This window comes from Hyaena hyaena, unplaced genomic scaffold (genome assembly GCF_003009895.1).
Source record: "Hyaena hyaena isolate Hyena2069 unplaced genomic scaffold, ASM300989v1 scaffold_29, whole genome shotgun sequence".
Lineage (NCBI taxonomy): Eukaryota > Metazoa > Chordata > Mammalia > Carnivora > Hyaenidae > Hyaena > Hyaena hyaena.
The window spans coordinates 389,078-415,718 of record NW_024080661.1 but is presented as its reverse complement, the minus strand read 5'-3'; the positions used below and the strand labels follow the sequence as shown (position 1 = coordinate 415,718).

Genomic DNA, 26,641 nt, shown 5'->3' with positions numbered 1-26,641 from the left:
GTGAATAAGTAGACTTCTGAGTTTAGGATTTTAGGGCTTTAAACAAATCTAGGACAAGAGGAAAGAGTCGTATTAGGGAAAAAGCTGTATCATGGGGATATGTATCTTGTTAGAGAAATTATGTAGACAGGATTTCCTCATACAGTTACTTATCTCTCTTCTGCCTCTTTCCTTTTCTCTTTCAGAGCGGTATACTTCTTGTAACAGTGAAAAGTCATTGATGTCGAGAGTAAAAATCCAGCTTTAGTTGTAGAAGTTGTAGGATTTTCAGTTTAAATATTCACAGTGTGTATGTAATTTTTTTATTACGTGTTACAGATCAATCATATTTGCTGCATAGTTGGATTTCCATGATGGAAAATGCCCGCAGTTGGAAAAACGATTTTTCCCCCCTTCATGGAGTAACCTTGGAGTTTTAATTAATTCTGTCTCTATGCATGATAGAAATCTGTTTCACCAGAGGTTTGACTGAATTGAATTTCTTTCAAAAAAAATTTTTTTTAATGTTTTTTATTTATTTCTGAGAGAGAGAGAGTGAGAGACAGTGTGAGCAGGGGAGGGTCAGAGAGAGAGGGAGACACAGAATCCGAAACAGCCTCCAGGCTCTGAGCTAGCTGTCAGCACAGAGCCTGATGTGGGGCTCGAACCCACAAACCGTGAGATCATGACCTGAGCTGAAGCTGGACATTTAACCACCGGCTGTGCCACCCAGGTGCCCCTGACTGAATTGAATTTCAAGGGGAAGGCAGCACCTTTTCCATTGAGAGAAGAGGGCTGTGGATTATTTTTAAACTGTATAAAGCCTTTTTTCCCTGTTGGTGGGAGGGTGGTAAAATATCTGTGACATGAAAGTTATTCTAGTCTGTTTCCTTGTATTTTAGAGAAACTTTAGTGGAAACCCTCCACTGTATTCTATCCTAGAACGTATGAAGGCGTGTTCATAATTCTGTGTTGACATCAGTTCCCACGTAATTATAGGAACCTGTTGTTCGTTAGTCTCCTGGAGTGGCATGTGAATACTCTTAGGTAGCTCCTGGCACTTCTCCCATGTTGGAGTTCTTTGGTTTGGGAACTGGATGCCATTGTGTTTACCGTGGTAATGAGCTCCTACCTCGCCATACTGTCTGTATTGCTTTTCAGGAGCAAAATGGAAGGGCAGGCAGATTACCATCAGGTGATTTTTAACCCTGGAAAGCTTCCAAGTTAGTATCTAGGTCCCTAGCTCTGCTTAAGAGATCAAGTACAGTCTTTGAGATTAATGAGATAACTGATTGATCTTGTTTACTTTGGGAATGAAACGGCTGGTCTAAACTTCTTCGATATAGACATGTTGGATGGAGAAGGGTACTACCTTTAAGGGATTTGGAGAATGGCCTGTAAGGCCTAGATTTCATCTTCTAGCACTCTTATCTGTATTTTGTTCTAGCTACCCTGGCTTTCTTACTAGTTCTCTGACATGACAAGCTCATTCTCATCTCAGGGACCTTTTACTTGCCGTTTTTAAATTCTTTTTGGAATACTCTTCCTCCAGATGGTCATAGGAGTTGCTGTGCTCCTGAAGAAACTTCTTTGTGGAGAGCTGGCCCCCCTCCCTGCAACCCCATCTAAGAGAACACTCCATATCATACTCCTAGTTTCAGCCTTTCTGATTCTTCCTCTCTCTTTTTTTTAAATTCTTTTTTATCAGTAACTGAGATGGTAGATTATACTTGTTTCCTCATTTATCTCTTCTAGAACATAAGCCTCTAGAACTGGGTTTATCAACCCCAGCATTATTGACATTTTGGGCTAGATGATTCTTTGTTGTAGGGGGCTGTCCTATGCATTATAGAATGTTTTCTATCCACTAGAAGTCAGTAGCACCCCCCCGGCCCCAGTCATGACAGTCAGAAACGTCTGTAGACATTGCCAAATGTCTCCTGAGGGACAAAATCATTCCAGCTTAGAATCATTGTTATAGAACAGTGCTTTGACTCCTATTGAATGCTTTAGAAATATTTACTAAGGGACGTCTGGGTGGCTCAGTTGGTTAAGTGTCTGGCTGTTGATTTCAGCTTAGGTCATGATTTCACGGTTTGTGGGTTCAAACCTCACATTGGGCTCTGTGCTGACAGTGTGGAGCCTGCTTGGGACTCTCTCTCTCTCTCTCTCTCTCTCTCTCTCTCAAAATAAATGAATAAACTTAAAAAATATTTATTGAATGGATCAAGTGATGGGTGCTTAATAAATATCACTGGGTGGTAGGTAGGTGAATTCATGAATGATTGAATTTAGCAAGTTAAAAAAATTTCAGGGGCGCCTGGGTGGCTCAGTCAGTTAAGCGTCCGACTTCTGCTCAGGCATGATCTCACAGTTTGTGGGTTTGAGCCCCGTGTTGGGCTCTGTGCTGACAGCCAGCTCAGAGCCTGGAGCCTGTTTTGGATTCTTTGTCTCTGTTTCTCTCTGACCCTCTCCTTCTCTCTGTCTCTCTATCTCTCTCTCTCTCTCTCAGAAATAAATAAAACATTAAAAATTTTTTTCGAACAACTGAACTACACACAGTCTCGCGTTTCTTTCTTTCCTCTATTTTATTGATATTCATTCTTTTTTCTCTTCCTGGTACATTGTCCATCCTTTACATCTTTTTTCGACCACTCTGACTTGTTTGCTCTTTCAGACAGTGCTACTCTTAAATTTAGTTTTGTTCAGTTCAACACGTTACTGCTGAACACTTTGTGCTGTAAAGTAATAAAAAAAACTATAGAAAGATTCAGTGCTGTCTGTGCTTAAGAGCTCATTGGGTTAGGGGTGCGTGCAACTCTCGATATCAGGGTTTTGGGTTTGAGCCCCATGTTAGGTATGGAGATTACTTACAGATAAAGATCTTTATTTTAAAAAAAGCTCATTGGGTTGAAAGGACATAGATATATGAAATGTTCCTCTAAATTTAATTCTTAGTTCAGAGTAATGTCTACACTGGTACTGATGGGCCAACATAGGTTATTTGAGTCACTAGTTAAGTGCTTATCAGAATGGGGTGAAATTGCTCATGAATTTGGAATCTAGTTTCAACAAAAATCTATATTCACTTTTTTTTTTTTTTTACATTTATTTATATTTTGAGAGAGTGAGACAGAGTGTGAGCGGGGGAGGGTCAGAGAGAGAAGGAGACACAGAATCCGAAACAGGCTCCAGGCTCTGAGCAAGCATCCAGCACAGAGTCTGACGCAGGGCTCGAACCCACGAACCGTGAGATCATGACCTGAGCCAAAGTCGGACGCTCATCCAACTGAGCCATTCAGGCGCCCTTATGTATTCACTTTTTACTTTATTTTTTTTTTTAAGTAGGTTTCATGCCCAGTACAGAGCCCAGTATGGGGCTTGAGCTCAAGACCTGAGCTGAGATCCAAGAGTCAGATGCTTAACCAACTGAGCCACCCAGGCACCCCTACTTTGTACTTATTGTTATTTGTTGCAGTTACCCTTGGTTTCTTGCTATTCTGTTTTGCCTAAAACCTGGTTGGGAAATAATACAAAATGGAGTTCATTTTGAACTTCTATAAATGTTTGTAGGGTTTGTTGTGTGGTTATGAATATTTGATTCATCAATAATATCTGTGTTTGGAAAGTCTTGCCACCTACCTACCTGAGTTATTGGCAAGGTTGTAGTTCCTTCTGGCTCAGATTAAAGTACACCAAACAAAAACTGCATTCTGCAGTATGTGATTTTCTTCGTCTCAGCTGTGCTTTGAACTGTTGGATCAGAAGAATTCCATTGAGGGGAATGTCTAGAACCTTTCCTCTTGAAGACACAACTAACTCTCTTTTCTTCAGATGATCTAGAGACAGAGTAGGCAGAGTATCTTGAAATTTCTCTTTAATCTATCTCTCTGCTTCTTTATACTAAGGAGAGGTTTAATAGGATAGTAAAGAACTGAACATGTTTTAAGAAAGGAGAGAGAAGGGTGCCTTCTGGCTCAGTTGGTAGAGCATGTGACTCTTGATCTTGGGGTCGTGAGTTTGAGCCCCGCGTTGGGCATAGAAAGTACTTAAAAAGAGAGAATTTTCTTATTGACATCTCAAATTCATATATATTTAACTGGTTCTTGTAAAGCAGAAGGTAAGGCTCTTGAGACTTTGCTGAGGGAGGCAGCCAACTTTTTAAGGTCAGTTTTTTCCTTCCCTTGTGGGATTTTGTTGGGTACTTTAGCGCAAAAACTGTAATTTACTAGGTAATCAAAGCTGAGATGAAAGGAGAGTGCTGTTACCTGAGCTCTCTCAGAACACAAGTATGTGGCATTAAGATTTAGAATTAAAAAATCATTTTTCTTTTAAAAATGACTTTAATTGAGACTTGAAGTTCTCTTTTAATGTTTATCCATTTTTTTTGATAGATTGTGAGCAGGAGAGGGGCAGAGATAGAGTGGGACAGAGGATCTGAAGTGGGCTCTGTGCTGACAGGAGCACAGAGCCCGATGGAGGGCTCAAACTTAACAAACAGTGAGATCATAACCTGAGTCAAAGTCAGATGCCCAACTGATTGAGCCACCCAGGTGCCCTGAAACTTGAGTTTTATAATAACAGAATGCCGTTTCAGTAAAGGCCCCAAATGGTAGTAGTAACTAGAATATCTCTGAGATCATTTTAAATATATGAAAATAGCAACAACTAAATTAGATTCTTCACTTATCAAATGTGATTCTTCACTTATCAAATGTGAAAGGTTGATGTCTTTTTTTTTTCTTCCTTAGGGAGAGAGAGAGAATCTTAAGCAGGCTCCACGTCTAACACAGAGCCCAAGCTCAGTGCAGGACTCAATCCCATGATCCTGGGATCATGACCTGAGCTGAGATCAAGAGTTGAGTGCTCAACTGACTGAACCACCCAGGCGACCCTAATTTTTTTTTTTTTTTTTTAAGTAGGCTCCAAACTGAGCATGGAATCCAGTGTGGGGCTTGAACTCACGACCCTGAGATCAAGAACTAAGCTGAGATTAAGAGTTGGACATTAACTGAACCTATCCAGGGCCCCTAATAGCAACTCAGAATTTTTTTTTAAGATCTTATTTTTAAGTAATTATACCCAACATGGGGCTCAAACTTAGAATCTGGAGATCAAGAGTCTCTTGCTCTACTGTTTAAGCCAGCCAGGAGCCCCTTCGATGTCTTTGTACTCAGGAAGTCTCCTGCTCTTAAAATGTAGGAATATGTATTTGGAATGAAACATTAGGAAATTGAATAGAAAAATAGGTTTTGTCTTTTGAGGAACAGAAGAGAGTGCTTTTTAAAAGTGCATTGCTTGAGTTTTATGAAGACTTATCTCTGAATTCTGTGATAGATTTGACATCAGAAAGATTTGAAATAATGCTTTCTGATCTTGATTTAAAAGAAACGGACTCCTGAGGATGTGAACGAAAAGCTTATTCTGTCATGGTTTTTAAGGTAGAAGGGCTTAAGATGGGAATGAGAACTGGTTATGTTGATGAACTGGAGGCAGCCTCACGATATTTCTGAAAATCAAGGACTCTGGAGAACACAGATGGTGAGGTTTGGTAGTTCTCATTTAAAAGATCAGAAAGGAAAGGCTTAAAATTTTGTAGAGAACCCTCTTTTTAGGTTTAGGTTTAGTCTCAGGAATGCTAGTTTTTAAAAATTGCAATAGACAGTGCTTTTAGAAGGGGTGGAATTTGTCCTCTGATTAAAAGTACCTGGTCACAGGGCGCCTGGGTGGCTCAGTCGGTTGAGCGTCTGACTCTTGATTTTGGCTCAGGTCATGATCCCAGGGTCTTGGAATTGAGACCCAAGTGGAGCTTGTTTAAGAGTCTTTCTCTCCCTCTGCCTCTCTCCCCTGCTTGTACATGCACACTCGTACATGCTCTCTTTCTCTAAAAAAATAATATAATAATAATAAAAAATAAAAGTAGTTGGTCACTAAAACTTTTTACTCTGTCACAAAACTTTATGTACTGTTTTTGGTTCACTTGTTTTTAACTAAAAGTTCTCAAAGTAGACCCTCTGCCTTGGATTAGTGATTGCTATTCATCTTAAACTAGTTTGAATAGGCTTTTGGAGATTTTCAGGAGAAGGAATGTTGTATTAATGTAAATTTACTTAAGTTGGGCTGTTCTTGGGAAACCTAGAGAGAGCTGCTTGTATTCTGTTAATAAAATAGAAATTTGTAGTGGGTTAAACTTTCATTGGGGGAAAATAGCAAAAAATTGTTAAACCAAACCAGTTTCTAGTGCAAATATTTTCCATGGTGATTAATGAAATAGCAGATCAGAAGAGCTAGGTTTGAGTCCTAATTCTGCAGTGTACTCCAGAATGATCTTGGGCAGTTGCCCTTAGATCAGTCTTTTGCTCTAATGTGCGTGCATGTAATTGTGCCCGGTCCTGGAGCCCATTAGTGTCTTCACCTGTAAAATGGAAAACAGTGGTATTCTCCCATTGCGTATCATTGTGTAAATGTCAAGAACAGGAGCATGTCTCGCATGCAGTCTTTATGGAGGCAGAAGAAAGGTCGACAAGCACTGCTGGTTGTCAACACAAAAATCTGTCACTTCATGAAGGTGATTTTTTTAATGGATCTATCTTGCAATTGGAGTTTGAATTGAGCCTATTTTAAAAGATGTCTGTAGGGGTGCCTGGGTGGCTTAGTCGGTTAAGCGTCCGACTTTCGCTTAGGTCATGATCTCGCGGTTCGTGGGTTCGGGCCCCGCGTCGGGCTCTGTGCTGACTGCCAGCTCAGAGCCTGGAGCCTGTTTCAGTCTGTGACTCCCTCTCTCTCTCTGACCCTCCCCTGCTCACGCTGTCTCTCTCTATCTCTCCTAGAAATAAATAAAAACATTTAAAAAAATAAAAAAAAAAGATGTCTGTAACTTTGTAATTAATATACGTGGCCTTTTCCAGTGAATTGCTTTATAAAAAAGATTTGCCTTGCCAGAAAAGCACTGTTTTGCCTAATAAACGATGCTCGCTCACTGTAAGGTTTAAGGTTGTTTTTCTAGATCATTTCTTTGTAGCATGTAGGTTGGATCACCTGTGGATATGAAAAGAATTAGAGATTTGTCTGAATCTCTTTTCTAGGTCATTCTAGGAGACCATTTCAGTCATGGCAATGACAAAGGTAGGTAGAACTGGAAACTCGGAAAAGGCAGGAATTGAGGTGACCAGAATTAGTTGAAAATGTTTGTTTCTGAATAGATTATTATTTTTTCTATTATTTTCTGTTAGCTTCTAATTTTTCCTTAACTTTATTTATTTTGAGAAAGGACATTGAGGGGGGAAGGGGAGAGAGAGAATCCTAAGCAGGCTCCACACAGAGCCCAACCTGGGGCTCCATCTCCCAAACCGTGAGATCATGACCTAAGCTGAAATCCAGAGTCAGACACTTAACCCACTGAGCCACCCAGGTGCCCCTGCTAGCTTTTTAAAAGAATGCTTTGGGGGAACTGTCAGAATGAACCCAGAAAATTCCAATAGAAATTTTTTTTCATCTTCATATCTTTGTTTTAAATTTGATGCCCCCCCATTGTAGTTAGATCATGAGGATTTACTATTTTGATCAATTTTTTTAATTAAAAAATTTATTTTAAAGGCAAGCAGGGGAGGGGCAGAGAGAGAGGGAGAGAGAGAATCCCAAGTAGGCTCTGTCTGCTCTGTCAGCACAGAGCCTGATGCAGGACTTGAACCCACAAATTGTGAGATCACAATCTCAGCCAAAACCAAGAGCCAGATGCTTAACTGACTGAGCCACCCAGGTGCCCCTATTTGATTAGTTTTTAAAAATATTTTCCTTTTTTTTATTTTTTAGAGAGAGAGAGTGCAAGTGGGGGAGAGGGGCAGTGGGATAGAGAGAGAATCTCAGGTAGGCTCCATGTTCAGCGTAGAGCCTGGCACGATGCTCCATCTCACGGCCCTGGGATCATGACCCAAGCTGAGATCAAGAGTCAGGTGCTCAACGGACTGAGCTACCCAAGCGCCTCTATTTTAATCACTTTTTAAAGCCTAGTATGTTAGAGCCCTGGCAAAGAAAACTAGACTTAGCTTTGGAACCAGAAATGAGGAGGTGTTTCCCTTGGAGAGCAGTTACCTGCTTAATTCTTGAAGTGAGTTCAGACACCATTCCCCATGGGAACCATCTAGCCAGAGTACTGTCCAGTTCTTTGTGATTCGAGCAAAAAGCTCTGCTGGGCATCCAGCCTATAGTGGCATTACGGGAAGGGTTGGGATTTTGAAGACCTTCACAGTCGTGTTTCTGATCAAATTCTACCCACCTCTAAAGATTCTTGGCTTTTTAGAACCTTTGAAATATTTACTTTTTCTTTTCGTCATTGAGGAAGTGTTTAAATGGTTTTGGAGAGCATTGAGAGAAGTGTTAGGTGGTATCTTTTATTCACAGGGAAATTTTGGTCACCCTTGTAAAGAGTTCAGAACCAAACCTCCTCAGTGGATTGCCATGCTGGTACACATGGTCTCTTGTCTGTGCTAGGGGCTGCTTGTGAAATTTCTTGGGCCCTAATCTAATCACCTTGCTTTTCTGGAAGCAGTTTTTCCATGGATTAATTGGTGAAGTTGATTACCCTGTCTTGATCCTTTCTTGTCATCTGTAAGTTGTGTTCTCAGTACTATTATTTTGCCTTTGATTTGGGGGGAGAGAGGGTCAAGAAGTGGGATTTCCTTGGGACAGTGTTTTGGGGGAGTTTTGCTCTTGAGTTTTGGTTAATATCTTAGGATAAGACAGTTCTCTGGTTTTAATCTTATTTGTAAAATGAGGATCACTTACAGACTGTAATAATTGGGGGACAGCCACATAGTTTTTTTGAGTGTGTGACCTGAGAAGGGGCTAAAGTCTCACATGGTATTTATGCTCTAATCAGATTCCAAGGATGTGACTATACTGGGAGTCAGTAAACCAGCCCATGAGTCAGATCTGGTCCATGGTCTGTTTTTATATGATCTATAAACTAAATGGTTTTTATGTTATTAAAAAGTAAAAATGTAGTTTTAAAATGTAAAAATCAAGAGTGAAAAGATAGGCCACAGACTGGGAGAAAATATTTGCAAAAGATACCTCTGATAAAGGACTGTTACCCAAAACAGACAAAGAACTCTTAAAACTCAACACTAAGAAAACAACCTTATTAAAAACTGTGCAAAAGACCTGGACAGACACCTCACCGGAAAAAATATACAGATGGAAAGTAAGCATATGAAAAGGGGCTTCATTCATGAAAGGGTAACTTCATTCGTACCAGGGAATTGAAAATAAAAGCAGTGAGATAGTGCTGCTACACACTTATCTAAAACACCGACAGCACCAAATGCTGTCAGGGTTGTGGAGCAGCAGGAACTGTCATTCATTGCTGGTGGGAATGCAGAATCATTCACTTGGAAGACATTTAGGCAGTTTGTTATCCAGTGTAGCTCTTAGCATGTGATCTGGCAGTCATACTCAGTGGTATTTACTCAAATGAGCAAAAAATTTATGTCTACAGTAAAACCTGTACAAGTATATTTATTTATAGCAGCTTTATTCATAATTATTAAAACTTGGAAACAACCAAGGTGTCTTTTAGTAGGTGAATGGATAAACAAGCTGTTGTACATGGAGACAATGAAATATTATTCAGCACTAAGAAGAAAGCTATCAAGCTATGAAAATGCATGGAGGAAACTTAAATACATATTATTAATAGAAGCCAATCTGAAAAAGGCTACATATTATATCATTCCAACTATATGACATTCTGGAAAAGGCAAAACTATGGAGACAGTAAAAAAAAGACCAATGGTTAGGGGGAAAGGAGGGATAAATAGGCAGAGCACAGATTTTTAGGGCAACGAAACTATGCTGTATGGTACAGTGGTTTGTAGTTGTCATTATACATTTGTCCGAACACAGAAAAATATATGTCTTTGGGGTCCCTGGGTAGCTCAGTCACTTAAGCGTCTGACTTTGGCTCAGGTCATGATCTCACAGTCTGTGAGTTTGAACTTCACATTGGGCTCTGTGCTGACAGCTCGGAGCCTGGAGCCTGCTTCAGATTCTGTGTCTCCCTCCCTCTCTGTCCCTCCCCCCTCCATTTCAAAAATGAATAAACATTAAAAAAAAGAAAGAAAGTACACATTGACAGGAGTAAGCCCTAATGTTAACTATGGACTTTAGGTGGTAATGAGGTGTCGATTGTATCAGATGGTTCACTGCAGGATGTTGATAACACAGTGTGCGTGGGGGAGGAACGGGGACATATGGGTACTCTCTGTACTGTCTGCTCAATTTTGCTGTGAACATAAAACTACTCTTTTTCTTTAATGTTTATTTTTGAGAGAGACAGAGTGCAAGTGGCGGAGGGGCAGAGAGCAAGAGGGAGACACAGAATCTGAAGCAGACTCCAGGCTCCGAGCTGTCAGCACAGAGCCTGATGCAGTGCTTGAACTCATGAGCCATGAAATTGTGACCTGAACAGAAGTCGGACGCTTTTAACTGACTGAGCCGCTCAGGTGCCCCTAAAACTACTCTTAAAATTTATTAAAAATTTTTTGTCAAGATAAAGTCAAAGAATAAAATGTGACAGAGACCATATGTGCCCTATAAAGCCGAAAATATTAACATTTCTTTCCTGACCTTTTACGGAAAAAAATTACCAAGCACTAGACTATATCACAGAAGAACTAGAAGAGGAGGTGCTTAGTTTCTCTCTGGTGTCATGCCCGGTCCCGTAAGTCTCCTGAGTACTCTGTGTCTCTGATGGCAGAGTTGTTCTTAAGAATTTCCATTTCATTTGCAGGTATATGAGTGACCCAAAGCTGCAAATTAAAACGGAGAGAAAGCAGTGCCAACCGCGAGCAGGGCAAGGATGCCAATTCCTCCCCCTCCACTGCCCCCTGGTCCTCCTCCACCTCCCACTTTTAATCAGGTACGTACTGTTTCCACCTGGCTATCTCAAAACCTTCAAGGATACTTAGGGCTTCCTGGTGTAAGACAGAGTACTCAAAGACTCGTGGCATAGAAGGATGGAGACCAAGTGAATGAAATCTGTCCTCATTAACTAGTTCTGATTCCTAAATGGTTCTCTTAAGACCGTAATGGCTTATCTTGTTTTCTGATTCAGTGTAAATGGAGATTTGGACAAGTGGCATCAGAATAGGAACTAGTCTTTTGCCCCAAAACTATTCTACAAACATTTCTCTGGCATTGTTGAGAAAAAGGGTGGCAACTCCTAGTGGTTGTTTCTTGCTACTGTTTCATCTCCTTTTCTTCTACTCCAAACCAGTTCGTCCTAAGGCCAAGTTCATTAAGTTTACTACACCATCAAAAAAGAAAGGAGTTTCTGGAAAATATTAACAAGAAGACTTAAAGGTTTGATAGCAGTAGGAAAAAAAGCAGTGTGGCTTCTGAACTGAAGAGGCAACCACTTTTACTATATGTGGATTGTGATATCTGGTGTTATATAAGAAAGAAGCAACTTGGGTGCTTTATCTCATTTATTTATGTACTTACTTTCTTTAGATTTTTAAGTAATTTTTACACCCAACGTAGGGCTAGAACTCAAAACCCCAAGATCAAGAGTTTCATGTTCTACCAACTGAGCCAGCCACGTGCCTCTGCTTTATCTCATTTTTGTAAAATTTCAAAGCAATAGTAACTTGAGGAAATGAATATCTTGGGGGGGGGGGGTATGTGTGTGTGTGTGTTGTGTGTGTGTCACAGATGAGAAATAGTGCCCTAAAGTGTCGGTGTATGTGTGTCTTAGGTATTTAACAGATGAGAGGTAGTGCCCTAAAGAGGAAAAGTGACTTCTGTAGCTAATTTATTTTAGAAGCAGGACTAGAGTTCACATCTGCCTACTTGTTATTTTCTGTAAGTTCTGGTTTTCAGACATTTTGTTTGAGGATATGTATGAACCCTCTTTCTGGATGAAATTTTATGTGGAAGCCCAATAAGTGAAATGGATAAAAGCAGAGCTGCTCTGGTCTTAGTGGAATTCGAGGACCCAAAGTATATCTTTGGATTTGTTTAACTTCTTGGGTTACTTCCCTGCATCATGGTATCTTAGTCATTTACTCAGTAGCCTTTTGTTGGGGGCGTACTTCGTGTCATAGACTTGGCTTGCTATACGACTTAGAAAATCCAGATAATTTGGGGCGCCTGGGTGGCTTAGTCGGTTAGGCGCCCGACTTTCGCTTAGGTCATGATCTCGCGGTTCGTGGGTTCGAGCCCCGCGTCGGGCTCTGTGCTGACTGCCAGCTCAGAGCCTGGAGCCTGTTTCGGTCTGTGACTCCCTCTCTCTCTGGCCCTCCCCTGCTCACGCTGTCTCTCTCTCTCTCTCCTAGAAATAAATAAAAAAAACATTTAAAGAAAAAAAAAAAAGAAAATCCAGATAATTTTACTCTGTACTTCTTTCTGTATTGCTTGACTCTTTCCCAATAAGATTTATTTAAAAAAATTTTTTTTAATGTTTTTATTTCTAAGAGAGAGAGAGACAGCGTGAACAGGGGAAGGTCAGAGAGAGAGGGAGACACAGAATCCGAAACAGGCTCCAGGCTCTGAGCTAGCTGTCAGCACAGAGCCCGATGCGGGGCTCGAACCCACGAACCGTGAGATCATGACCTGAGCTGAAGTCAGATGCTTAACCGACTGAGCCACTCAGGTGCCCCTGAGATTTATTTATATAATTGGAAGAGAGGGAAAACATGCAGATAAGAAAAAAAAGCAAATAAAAGTAATCTGTAATACAATTGCCCAGAAAGGACAATTTCTGTCTTCAAAGGCTCCCAGCACAGTGGGTGAGACAGACAAGTGAGCAGGCAAATTCCATGCTTCGTAGAGATAAATGAATCCACAAAGAAGCAGGCCTCACCTACCGGCTCTGGAGGGAATGTAGGGAGTCAGAGAAGGCTTCTAGCCAGGAGGTGAAACTTGAGTGGAGTCTTAACAGTTGAATAGCATTTAGCCAGAAAGTGAAGAGTGAGGGCAGGCACTTGGTATTGAGGAAGTAGAACAGAAGGGTGCTGATGTGTGCGAAAGCCAGGATTGGATCATTGCTGGAGGGCGTGGTGGGAAATGAAGCTGGAGGCACTGGCTGAGGGTTTGGATTTTTTTTTACCAGGCAGTGACGGGGGGTGGGGGGGCCGGGGCGGGTCGGGTGTAGTGTATTTTCAGCAGCAGGAGTCACCTGACTCGGTGTGTTAGAAAAGTGTGGACAGTAGGTTGGATTGAGACTGGAGGCAGAAAATCTAGAGTTTGCACTAAAGAGTGAGGATGGAAGGGATGAAGATGAGAGACACTTAGAAAGTAAAATCTTTTTTTTTTTTTTTTTAAGTTTATCTTGAGACAGAGAGAGCATGTTTGCACAGGTGCATTTGTAGGGGGCGGGGGAGAGAGAGGAGGAGAGAGAGAATCCCAAGCAGGCTGTTGCGGTGCTTGAACTCACTAACTGTGAGATGATGACCTGAGCCGAAATTGAGTTGGATGCTTAACCATCTGAGCCAGCCAGATGGCCCTAGAAAGTAAAATCTTAAAGAGTTGGTGACAGATGTAAGACTGAGGAAGAGGAAGGAATTTGGAACGACTCTAGTTTGGGGGGCTGAACGATGATGTTGTTTACAAAGAGAAACAGGTTTGTGGAGGAGGATATGAACTCAGTTTTGGATATGTTTAGTAACGTTTTAATTTTCTGTTTACAAACGTTATGAGTCAAGAGATTTATGAACTATGACTGGGATGCCTGGCCAGCTCACTCAGTAGAGCATGGGACTCTTGATCTTGGGGTTGTGAGTTTGAGCCCCACAGTGGGCATAGGATTTATTTTTAAAAAGAAAGGAATTGGGGCCCCTCGGTAGCTCAGTTGGTTGAGTGACTCCTGATTTCAGCTCAGGTCATGATCCTTGGGTCAGGGGGTCAAGTCCCATATTGGGCTCTGAGTTGACAGTGCGGAATGTGCTTGGGAATTTCTCCCCCTCTCTCTGCCCCTTCCCTCTTTTCTTTCTCTCTCTCAAAATAAACAAACATTTAAAAAAGACATTAACTATGGATAAATATAAAGTATAAAGGATTATGCTTAATCCAATGATTCATAATAGTTTTGTGTGTATCCCTCCCTCCCTCCCTCCCCTTCCTCCCTTTTATCTTCTACTTTTTTATTTTTTATTTATTTTTTATTTTTTTATGTTTTATTTATTTCTAGGAGAGAGAGAGAGACAGCATGAGCAGGGGAGGGTCAGAGAGAGAGGGAGATACAGACTCTGAAATAGGCTCCAGGCTCTGAGCTGGCAGTCAGCACAGAGCCCAATGCGGGGCTCGAACCCACGAACCACGAGATCATGACCTAAGCGAAAGTCGGACGCTTAACCGACTAAGCCACCCAGGCGCCCCTATCTTCTACTTTTTTAAAGAGGAGGCTGTGCTATATATACATACTGGTTTGCTTCATTTTCTTATCCCTTCCCCCACGCTGCTATGGGTACTGAGTTCTAATCTGTTCTTACTCATTAATATATTGTGAATGGCTTCTCACATCATTAAATGGTTAGTGATATCATTAAAAAAATTTTTTTATGGGGGCGCCTGGGTGGCTTAGTCGGTTAAGCATCCGACTTTCGCTTAGGTCATGATCTCGCGGTTCGTGGGCTCGAGCCCCGCGTCGGGCTCTGTGCTGACTGCCAGCTCAGAGCCTGGAGCCTGTTTCAGTCTGTGACTCCCTCTCTCTCTGACCCTCCCCTGCTCACGCTGTCTCTCTCTCCTAGAAATAAATAAATAAATAAATAAATAAATAAAATTTTATGGTACTAAAAATGTGGAAAAAATTAAGAGAATGCTGATAAAAATAGAAGATGTTAAACTATCAATGATTAAGCTTTGTTATTAGTATTTTATGTCTTACATATTTATGATAGGAAAACTAGAAAATTCAAATATAGAGAAGTATTACCCCAAATTAACTTTTGTTAGTATCTGTGTATATCCTTCTGCAAATGTTCTATATATATGTACCTTGAAATTTAGCTACTGCTTTTATTGAGTTCTTTTTATATACCAGGCACTGTGCTAACCTCTTTTTTTTTTCTAAAAAGAAAAATGTTAATTTCTTTTTTAAAAATTTTAATGTTTGTTTTTTTGAGGGGGGATGGATGTGAGGGAGGGGTAGAGAGAGAGGGAGACACAGAACCTGAAGCAGGCTCCAGGCTTCGAGCTGCCAGCACAGAGCCCGATGTGGGGCTCGAACCTATGAACCACGAGATCATGACCTAAGCTGAAGTTGGGCTCTTAACCGACTGAACCATCCAGGTGCCCCAAAAAGTGTTATTTTATTTAATTTTCAAAACTACCCTATGAGATAAGTTCTATTATTCCTGTTCTGTAGAAGAGAAAATGAATCTGAAATCCTCTTAAGTATGTGGTTTTATAATGTTTTTTACTTGACTATGTCACACGTTTACTGTTGTGTAAAGATATTACCACATCTTTGAGAACTTAACTGGCATTCCCTCTGTGCTTATGCCATTAGTGTTCCTTTATTGAACGTTTAGATTATTTTCAGTTTTATTCTATTATAAACTTTTTTGCTATTATTATCATCTTTGTATACTTCTCTAGTTTCTTTTGTAAGTTTTCATTTGTTTTGAGAGAGAGAGAGCGCACGTGTGCGCGCACCAGTAGGGAAGGGTGGAAAGAGGGGGAAAGAGAACCCCAAATAAGTTCCATGTTGCTAGCACAGAGCCCAACATGGGGCTTGAACCCATGAAGCTATGAGATCCTGACGAGCCAAAATCAAGAGTTGAATGCTTGGGGGCGCCTGGGTGGCTCAGTCGGTTAAGCGTCTAACTTCGGCTCAGGTCATGATCTCACGGTTCGTGGGTTCGAGCCCCGCATTGGGCTCTGTGCTGACAGCTAGCTCAGAGCCTGGATCCTGTTTCGGATTCTGTGTCTCCCTCTCTCTCTGACCTTCCCCAGCACGCTGTCTCTCTCTCTCAGAAATAAATAAAAACATTTAAAAAAGTAATAAAAAAAATTAAAAAAAGAAAATAATTAAAAAAAAAAAAAGAGTTGGATGCTTAAACGACTGAGCCACCCAGGTGCCCCTCTGCTTTTCTTAAAGTTAATTCCTGGAGATAGAATTCTTGTGGTAGTCTTTTTAAAGATGTTTGATACATAAACTGCTTTCTAGAAAGATCATACTAATCCATCTCACTCCAGGTGATAGAAGAGAGTACCCGTTTCCCTGAACCGTTACGACCACCATAAGACAGTTACTTACTCTTTACAGTTTTGTGAGCATCCCCAGTGTGTCAGGCTCTGTATGTACGGCAGTGACCAGTGGACCCCGCCTTCCTGCAGCTAGCAGTCTCCTGTTAGAATTTTAAGTTTTACCAATTTCATTGGTAAATGATGATACTGTGTTTTAGCCTGAAAAAAATTTTTTGTAGTTGAATTTTTTTTCATATTTGCTGGCTCTGTGTTTTCTTTTACAAAATTCATGTCCTTTGCTTATTATGCTGTTGATTTATAAGTCCTCTTTATGTTAATGCTCTGTAGATTTAGGACATTACCTTTATGTGTTACAGATGATTTTTCCTTCCAGTATATAATCTGCTTATTATATTCCTACATGAATAAAAGTCTTTTAATCTTTCCCTGTATTTTAGTTGTCATATCCTTCCTCTTATGTATTTTTCCATATAGTATTTCTGTGATTTTTTTTTTACATTTACAGTAATTTTTTTTTTAATGTTTATTTTTGAGAGAGCGAGAGAGAGACAGAATACAAGTGGGAGAGGGACAGAGAGAAGAGGGAGGCAAAGAATTGGAAGCAGGCTGCAGGCTCTGAGCTATCAGCATAGAGCCCGACATGAGGCTCGAACTCCTAAACTGTGGGATCATGACCCAAGCCAAAGTTGGACGCTCAACTGACTGAGCCACCCAGGGCCCCTATATTTACATTTTATAACTCAGCTAGAATTTGAGAAAAAGCTGTGAGGTAGGAGATTTAACTTTATTACTTTTCCCAAATTAACCAGTTATTATCAGTAGCTTATATTTAATAATCTGTGCTTTCTGCACTGCTGACACACACTTTTATTATTTCTTACACAGACCTAGGTTTGTTTATGGACTTTGCGTTTTGTTCCACCTGTCTAGCTGTCTGTCCCTGTGCTCCTGTTGTAGTCGGTCCTAGCTTTGGGTGGCACAAGTCCCATTTTCTTAGTTTTTTTTCATATGCTTAACCTTCCAGATGGATTTTAGAAGCCTTTTTTAAATGGTTTCCAAAAAATTCTGTTGTGTGGTTAATTTTAAAAGCTGTACATTTAAAAATTGTGTAAGGAACATGGTATGATGTGTTACATTTTAGGCATGTGTGGGATATTCATTTGGAGATGTCCTGTGGACATTGACACACATGGGTATGAAGCACAGGACCAGGAGTGGCGATGAGATAGAAAGATTTGAGATTCTTTGGCTTGTCATTGGTATTCAAACCATGGGACTGGAGGAGCTTGTTTGGGGAGGTTTAGATGGAGGCTGAGGATAGGGCTCTGAAATGGCATTTAAGAGGTAGGTGGAAGATGAAGAATTCATAAAGAAATATATAGGGGGCACCTGGGTGGCTTAGTCGGTTAAGTGTCCGACTTCGGCTCAGGTCATGATCTCGTGGTTCATGAGTTCCAGTCCTGCATCAAGCTCTGTGCTGACAGCTCGGAGCCTGGAGCCTGCTTCAGATTCTGTGTCTCCCTTGCTCTCTGCTCCTCCCCCATGCACACTCTGTTTCTCTCTCAAAAATAAATAAACATTAAGCATTTTTAAAAATAAAAGGAATATGTTGAAAGAGACCATAGGGAAAGTGGGAAAGGCATGGGCTTTACACAGTCAGACAAGCTCTGCATTTTCTAACCATAGGACATTAACTTCTCTAAACCTTCACTTCCTCATTTTTGGAATAGGAATAATATGGTCTATCTTATAGTATTGTTTAGAAGATAAAGTAAAAGGGGAGCAATAAGGTCTGTTAGTTGATAGAAGATAGGCATTTTAGAGTCACTGTCTGGGTTTGGATCCTTGCTTTACTGTGTGCTGGGTGCATGGCCTCAGGGAACTATTCAACTATTCACACTTTCCAAATGGGTAATGATAATAATACCTACTTCATAGAAATTTTTCAAGATTTAATGAAGTAACAGAAGTAACATGCTTAACTTGAGGCATAGTAGGGACCCAGTCAGGGTTTGCATTGACACCTCTAAAGTGTCTAACACACAAGCCCAGCACACAGGTACTCGGCGAGTATTAGTGTAGGCCTCCTTTCAGAAGCTTCTGAATAGGAAGGAGATCTCACCCTTCACAGAAGGCACAACTGGAGAAGGACTGAGAAGAATGAGAGCATGCATTGGTACTGATATTTGGTGCAGGGTCTTATTAGGTTAGAGGGGCATTAATGAAATCCAGTTTGGCTTAAGGTATTTATCCCAACCTTGTGGTAAAGGGAACTATTTAGGATGAATAGTTCTATTTTACCCTCTTCCTCCAGGCAAACACAGAGCAGCCCAAGCTGAGTAGAGATGAGCAGCGGGGTCGAGGTGCCCTCTTACAGGATATCTGCAAAGGGACCAAGCTGAAGAAGGTGACCAACATTAACGATCGGAGTGCTCCCATCCTTGAGAGTGAGTCTAAGCTTCATTATTCCTAGTGAGCCATCAGGGTCCCAGGATCAACTTGGAGACTTGGCTGACCTGTCATTTTTATTGTTGGGCCTTGAGTGGGAGAGTTTTGTCCTTTAGGAGCGTTTTCTTTGAATGTTCTTTGGCTGTCTTTGTATCTGTTTATTTGAATACCTTAGAAATTTCTTTTTTTACCTTTGGGAAGCGTTCTCTGGGGTAAGATTGTCTTCTGCTGTAACTAGTGTTTGTTAGGGTACACCGTTGGCTGTTCTCTGAGGAGACCACCATATTACTAAAAACCACTAAGCTGAAGCCATCAATGATTCTGTAATTGTCACAGGTGTTCATTCAGATAGGTCTCCGGAGAGTTGCTCACACCTGGGTCCCTGAGTCATTGGCCCCCTTTCCCTCTGAGCCTGTCTTTATCCTGGTTTTCCCCCTGCCTTTCCTAAATAAGGGAAGTTTAGCTCCTTTTTCCTTTTGTTCTTTCTCATTCATCACAGTGAGGCTGTGGATCTGAGAGGCCTAGGGTTTTTTTTTTTTTAATGCAAAGGTAAAAAGCAAGATTGGTTTGTTTGCAAATGAAAGCCCAAATAGGGGAGGGGTTTCTCCTCAGGATTGACTTGGTCAGCAGGTTGGAGCACGTGAAGTGAAAACTCTAATGGTGTGCTTTCCAGAACCCAAAGGAAGCAGTGGTGGTTATGGCTCTGGAGCAGTTGCCCTGCAGCCCAAGGGAGGTCTCTTCCAAGGGGGAGTGCCGAAGCTCCGACCTGTGGGAGCCAAGGATGGTTCAGGTATCTGACCAGTGCTTTCTTAGGGTATTTCCCAAGTGCAGTAATTTCTAATTAGTCCTGAGTGGGTTAAGGCATGTGGTAGAGATGGGAGGAAGAAGTGGGAGCAGGGGAGGGGTTACAGAGTAGAATCAAGCCAAAGCTGAGGGATTAAATGAAAATGTGTTCAACTTGTATCAGCAGTATTTGTTAGTGGGCCCTGAGCCTGAAACGAGATTAAAACCCAGAACTATACAGGCATTTACCCTGCTACCATGCAGGTTGCACTGAGGAGGCCGGGTGAAGGATATACTGACCAACATGCATGTTTCTTGTATTTGTAGAGAACCTAGCTGGTAAGTCAGCCCTACAAGTCCCCAGTTCTCGAGCTGCTGCCCCAAGGCCACCGGTGTCTACAGCCAGCGGGCGCCCTCAAGATGATACAGACAGCTGCCGAGCCTCGCTCCCAGAACTGCCCCGGATGCAGAGACCCTCGTTACCGGACCTCTCTCGGCCTAATACCACCAGCAGTACAGGCATGAAGCACAGCAGCTCTGCCCCTCCTCCGCCACCCCCGGGGCGGCGTGCCAATGCTCCCCCCACGCCTCTGCCTATGCACAGCAACAAAGCCCCAGCCTACAACAGAGAGAAGCCCTTGCCACCCACACCTGGACAGAGGCTGCACCCTGGTCGCGAGGGACCTCCTGCTCCGCCCTCGGTCAAACCACCTCCTTCCCCTGTGAATATCAGAACGGGACCAAGTGGCCAGTCTCTGGCTCCTCCTCCGCCTTACCGCCAGCCTCCTGGGGTCCCCAATGGACCCTCCAGTCCCACTAACGAGTCAGCCCCTGAGCTGCCACAGAGACACAATTCTTTGCATAGGAAGACACCAGGGCCTGTCAGAGGCCTAGCGCCTCCCCCACCCACCTCAGCTTCTCCCTCACTACAGAGTAATAGGCCACCTCCCCCAGCCCGGGACCCTCCCAGTCGGGGAGCAGGTAAGTGCCTGGAAGCACCTTTTTTTTCTATCAGACAGAGAATGGAGTTTCTCTTCTCACCCGTTTCTCCAAAGCTCTCCTTCAGCAATTGAAGAGAAAAAGAATTCACTTACTCATTCAGCACGTTTACTTCTTGCTTTTTTATATGTCAGACTCTGTTAGGGAAACAGCTATCAATAGAAAGGACAGATTCCTGTTCTCTGGACAGTCAAGTAAATAAATGAGTAAAAAAAAAAAAATACAAAGCAGAAAAGGAGGGGAATAGGATCTACTGGGGTGGAGGCTGGTGGTGATACTTTTATTGCGGGGGTGGGGTGGGAGTATGAAGTGACAGTCTGGCAAAGACCTAAAGACAGTAAGTGAAGCAGTTATCTGGGAGAATAGCTCTTGCAAGCATGGGGAACAGCACATGCAAAGGACCTGAGTGTGGGGACAGCAGCGAGGCCACTGTGGCAGGACTAGAAGGAGTGAGGGGAAGCGCGCGCCACAGCACGTGGAGATCAGGAAGCTAGCTTTCCTCGAGAGAACACTGTAGGGCTTTGTCACGACGGGGATTTACTTGGTGAGCTGCAGAACCACTGGAACCATTGGAACAAAGGAGAAGCATTGCTTCAACTTTTATTCATTTTTTATTAAAAATGTTTAAGTGTTTTGTTTATTTTTGAGAGAGACAGGGAGAGAAAGCGGGGGGGGGGGGGGGGGGGGGGGGGGGGGGGGGGGGGGGGGGGGGGGGGGGGGGGGGGGGGGGGAGGCAGAGAGAAGGAGACAGAATCCAAAGCAGGCTTCATGCTGTCAGCACAGAGCTTGATGTGGGGCTCGAACTCACAAAATATGAGATTATGACCTGAGCTAAAGTCATGAGTTGGGGATGCTTAACCCACTGAGCTACCCAGGCACCCTGTTGCTTTAGCTTTGAAAAGGATGACAGACTCTTGTGTTGAAAATGAACTACAGGAGGACAGAGGTGGCAAAGGAGACTGCTTAGGAGGCTGTGGCGATAGACTGAGCAGATAGGATCACAGGAGGTTTGGAGGAAGAAGACAGGTGTTCACTTTTGGACAAGTCAAGTCTGAGATGTCTGTTAGCCAAACACCAATTCATTATTTTCTCTTGGGTGTCTGTCAGACTTTGAAGTTCAGGGGAGGGATCTGGGCTAGAGAAGTTTGGATGATGTTATAAACCACATGCTGGGGGAGCTCACCAGGGGAGCCAATCTAGATAGAGAAGAGGTTGAGGCTTGAGGCCTGGGGCCCTCCTATATTATAGGTCACAGAGATGTATAGTAGCAAGCAGAGGAAGCTGAGGAAGAGCCTCTAGTGAGGAAGAAAGAAAACCAAGAGAATGCTGCGAGGATGCCAGGATGGAGTGATCAGCTGTGTCCGGGGCTGAAAATAGAATGTCATTGATGTTAGCAACATGGAGTCATTGGGGGGGACCCGCAAACAACATGATACCCTTTGGAGTAGTTTCGGTAGAATGGTGGAGGATGAGGGTGAAAGTCTAATCGGGATATTGGGAACTCAGGAATCGGAGGAAAGGGATTGGAGATAGCAATGTGGAAATCTCCCTTTGCTTAAAGGGGAGTGGGGGTGCAGATGAATGGATGCTGGAGGAGGATATGAGATTGAAGGTTCAGACCCCTCCTCCCCATGATGCAGTAGAAAGGGGGGACGTTTCTTGAGTAATGTCCTGGAGAAGGCTAAAAGGAATGGAATGTGATCCATAGGTAAGGGATGGGCCTTAGATAGGAACACTGTTCTTCCATGGTATCCCCTGGAAGGAAGGCAGAATGCATAGGCATAGAAGCAAGTGGGTAGATGGGTGTAGTGATAAGAGCATGCGTAATTTCTTCTGGTTTGTTTCTTACTGGTGAAATGGAAAGCAAGGATATCTGCTGTGAATGAGGGGAGGGGAGGAGAGAGAGGGCATGAGTGGTCGTCGAGGAGTGTGGGAGAGTGAAGTATATTGGGATAACCAGCAGCATGAAAGGCCCACCCAAGATTGGGGCCATACGCTCAAAGTGAGATGAGCACAGTGTGTGTCCACCTGTGCATTTGCAGGTGCTGAGTGGGGCAGGTGGTATTTAAGCAGGGTTGGCTTTTTTAGGCATGTGTGTCACTAAGGGAGAGTAGGGCAAAGAAGCTAAGGGTTTAGGTCAGGGACTGATTGTAACAGTGGACCATGGGCCTAAACTGGGTGAGCAGGAGATTGAGGAACTCTAGAAAAAGTAGAAGAGGTTGTGTAATCTTTTAACAAAATAGCATGACTGAAAGTAGAGTAAGGGAGATCATGAAGCTCTCTGGAGCCTTCCTAGAACCAGGAATTTTGGCTCCCGTGTCCTCTTGTAGCATTGGACTTTGAGCCACACCCTTCACAAATGGCTTTTGGGCCATTATTTTATTGTTGTTATTATTATTATTTTTAGAGAGAGTGTACGCATGAGCCAGGGAGAGGGGCAGGAGAGAGAGGGAATCTTAAGCAGACTCCACTTCCATCATAGAGCCCAACTTGGGGCTCGAACTCACCCTGGTATGACCTGAGCCGAAATCAAAAGTTGGACACTCAACCAACTGAGCCACCAAGGTGCCCTGGCTTTTGAGCTTTTAAACAATCAGTACTTGTTGATAATAGATCGTTGATGAAGAAATTAAGTCATCAAGAGGCACGTATAACCTGTGCTGCTGGTTGGAGAGGTACATAGAGATTTGTACTCTAGGAGCTGGCAGTCCAGTGTAAGCAGTCATGTAGTATCTGGTACGTTCCTGATTCCGTATATCCCTGGTCTAAGCCACAAGAATCCTTGTCCTAAGGTGGCCTTGGGTTGTACAAAGCTTAGGTTAAAAAAACTTTTTTTAACTTAGGGATTTTTAAAAAATGACCCTTAAAAAAAAAAAAAAAAAATGACCCTTTATATAAGCAGAGCCCCTGTCTGTCTAACCCCATCGAGAAACAGAAGTGGGGAAAAAATGTAATTTCTGTGGATTGAACTGAGTAGTTTTATTTTTTTTTCTTAATTTGATTCAATTCAGTTAATTTAACTAAGCTGTAGGCCTAACGTGGGGCTTGAACTCACTACCCTGAGATCAAGAGTCACATGCTCTACTGATTTGAGGCAGCCATGTGCCCTAAACCGAATAGTTTTAAATGTCTGCACACTTCTTGCTTCCCACTTGTCAGTTCTTTCTTTGGGGTTTCTTTAGAAGAATGTGAAGTTATGAGCTTTGTTCTTCTGTCACTTAGCCATCACTAACTTTGAGGCCTCAGCCAGCTTTCCTTTTTTTTTTCTGCCAAATTTTAATTAATTTGTTTGTTTGTTTATTTTGAGAGAGAGAACCAGAGAGAGGAAGCATGAGTTGGAGAAGGACAGAAAGAGAGAAAATCCCAAGCAGGCTCCCCACTGTCAGCGCAGAGCCCAGTGCGGGCAAATAAACATCTAAAAAATAAGTGAGGGGAGGCACCTACCTGAGTGGCTCAGTTGGTTAAGCATCCAACTTCTTCTCAGGTCATGATCCTATGGTTCATGAGTTCAAGCCTTATGTCAGGCTTTGTGCTGACAGCTCAGAGCCTGGAGCCTGCTTCAGATTCTGTGATTCCCTCTTTCTCTGTCCCTCCCCTCCTCATTTTTGCACACTCTTTTCTCTCTCTCAAAAATAGATATTAAAAACTTTCATATAAAAAATAAATAGGGGCACCTAGGTGGCTCAGTTGGCTCAGGTCATGATCTTGTGGTTTGTAAGTTGGAGCCCTGCTCTGGGTGAGCTCAAGCCCACTTCAGGTGAGCCCCACTTCCCTCCCTCTCTCTCTCTCTCCCTTTGTCTCTACCCTCTCTCTCTCCATTTCTTTCTCCTCCTCTCTGCCCCCATGGGATCCTCTCTCTCTTTCTCTGCCCCTTCTCTCTGCCCCTTGCTTACTTGTGCTCCCACTCAATATATTAAATAAATTCAGAGTAGTTAATATGTAATGTAATGTTGGTTTCAGGAGTAGAATTTAGTGATTGGTCACTTACGTAAAACATCCAGTGCTCAGCATAAGAAGTACCCTCCTTAATACCACCCATCACCCATGTAGCCCATCCCCCCCACCTTCCTCCATCAACCCTCAGTGTGTTCTTTATCATTAAGTGTCTTTTAGGAGGGCGCCTGGGTGGCTCAGTAGGTTTAGCATCCAACTTCAGCTCAGGTCATGATGTCTCAGTTCATTGGTTTGAGCCCTGCATTGGGCTCTGTGTGGACAGTCAGAGCCTGGAGCCTGCTTAGGATTCTGTGTCTTTTTCTCTCTCTGTCCTCCCCGGCTCATTCTCTCTCTCTCTCTCTCTCTCTCTCAAAAATAAATAAAAACGGTAAAAAATTTTCTTAGTAAAAAAATAATTTAAAAGTCTCTTATGGTTTTATTCCCTCTTCCCCCATCCTTCCCATATGTTCATCTGTGTTGTTTTCTAAATTCCACACATGAGTGAAATCATACGATATTTTGTCTTTCTCTGAATGACTTACTTGGTTTAACATAATACACTCTAGCTCCATTCATGTTGTTGCGGATGTCAAGATTTCATTCCATTTGATGTCTGAGTAATACTCGTGTGTGTGTGTGTGTGTGTGTGTGTGTGTGTGTGTGTGTTCACTCATCAGCCAATGGACATTTGGGCTGCTTCCATATCTTGGCTATTGTAAATAATGGTGCTGTAAATCCCTCTTTGAATTTGTATTCCTTGGGTAAATACCCAGTAGTGTGATTATTGGATCATAGGGTAGTTCCGTTTTTAACTTTTTGAGGAACCTCCATACTGTTTTTCAGAGTGGCTGCACCAGTTTGCATTGCCACCAACAGTGTAAGAGGGTTCCCCTTTCTCTGTATCCTCACCAACATCTGTTGTTTCCTTTGATGTTAATTTTAGCCATTCTGACAGGTGTAAGGTGGTATCGTTGTGGTTTTGATTGTATTTCCCTGATGATGTTGACTATCTTTTCATGTGTCTGTTAGCCATCTGGATGTCTTCTTTGGAAAAATATCTATCCATGCCTTCTGCCTGTATCTTAACTGGATTGTTCTTTGGGTGTTGAATTTGTTAAATTCTTTATAGATTTTGGGGTTTTGTTGTTTTTTTAATTTTTTAAAAATGTTTACTTCTGAGAGAGAGAGGGAGACAGCGTGAGCAGGGGAGGGTCAGAGAGATTGGGAGACAGGATCTGAAACAGGTCCAGGCTCTGAGCTGTCAGCACAGAGCCCGACCCGGGGCTCGAACCCACGAACCATGAGATAATGATCTGAGCTGAAGTCGGATGTTTAACCCACTGAGCCACCCAAGTGCCCCAGTTCTTTATAGATTTTGGATACTAACCCTTGATCAGATATGTCATTTGTAAATATCTTCTCCTATTCCATAGGCTGCCTTTTAGTTTTGTTGATTGTTTCCTTCTCTGTACAGAAGCTTTTTATCTTGATGAGGTCCCAGTAGTTCATTTTTGCTTCTGTTTACCTTGCCTCTGGCAACTTGTCTAGGAAAAAGTAGCTCCAGCTAAGGTCAAAGAGGTTGCTGCCTATGTTTTCCTCTAGGATTTTGATGGTTTCTTTTCTCACATTTAGGCTCTTTTCATCCATCTTTTCATCCATTTTGAATTTATTTTTGTGTGTGGTGTAAGAAAGTGGTCCAGTTTCATTCTTCTGCATGCCAGTAACCTGAGTAGCAGTTTTTAGAGTGATAACACTGAGCAAAAATGGAGATACCTTAATCAGTCATGTCAGTATTGGCTCTTTGTTGTGTGACATTGGGCAGATCGCTCTGATTCTCTGGGTTTGTTTCCTCTTGTGTTCACAGTACCTTCAGAGGTGGTTGTAAATAAAAGTATGTATGAAAGTGCTTTGTAAACGGTAGTATGCTGATGACTGTTAGTGGTTTTCTGCAAGGATTTCCAGGTGGTTCATGGATTTATATCTGTTACTCAATCATATTATGACAGTATTATGTGATATATGTGATAATGTAGTTTTGTTTCTATATGAATTATTTACATTTGAAAAAGCATGGAGTCGGGGCGCCTGGGTGGCTTAGTCGGTTAAGCGTCCGACTTTAGCTTAGGTCATGATCTCACGGTTTGTGGGTTCGAGCCCCACGTCGGGCTCTGTGCTGACTGCCAGCTCAGAGCCTGGAGCCTGTTTCAGAGTCTGTGACTCCCTCTCTCTCTGACCCTCCCCTGCTCACGCTGTCTCTCACTCTCTCTCTCTCTCCTAGAAATAAATAAAA

At 42.4% G+C, this 26,641-nt stretch overlaps 1 protein-coding gene across 2 annotated transcripts in view; it reads left to right on the top strand.

Annotated features, from left to right (window-relative positions):
- The window catches only part of WIPF2 (WAS/WASL interacting protein family member 2), a 51,772-nt gene that overhangs the window by 14,843 nt on the left and 10,288 nt on the right, over positions 1-26,641 (top strand). For both annotated transcript variants that reach the window (XM_039227804.1, XM_039227805.1), the window contains exons 2-5: positions 10,769-10,897; positions 18,503-18,635; positions 19,310-19,426; positions 19,747-20,400. In XM_039227804.1, the coding sequence (XP_039083735.1) occupies positions 10,838-10,897; positions 18,503-18,635; positions 19,310-19,426; positions 19,747-20,400 (964 nt within the window). In that variant the 5' untranslated portion in view covers positions 10,769-10,837. The remainder of the gene's footprint in view (positions 1-10,768; positions 10,898-18,502; positions 18,636-19,309; positions 19,427-19,746; positions 20,401-26,641) is intronic.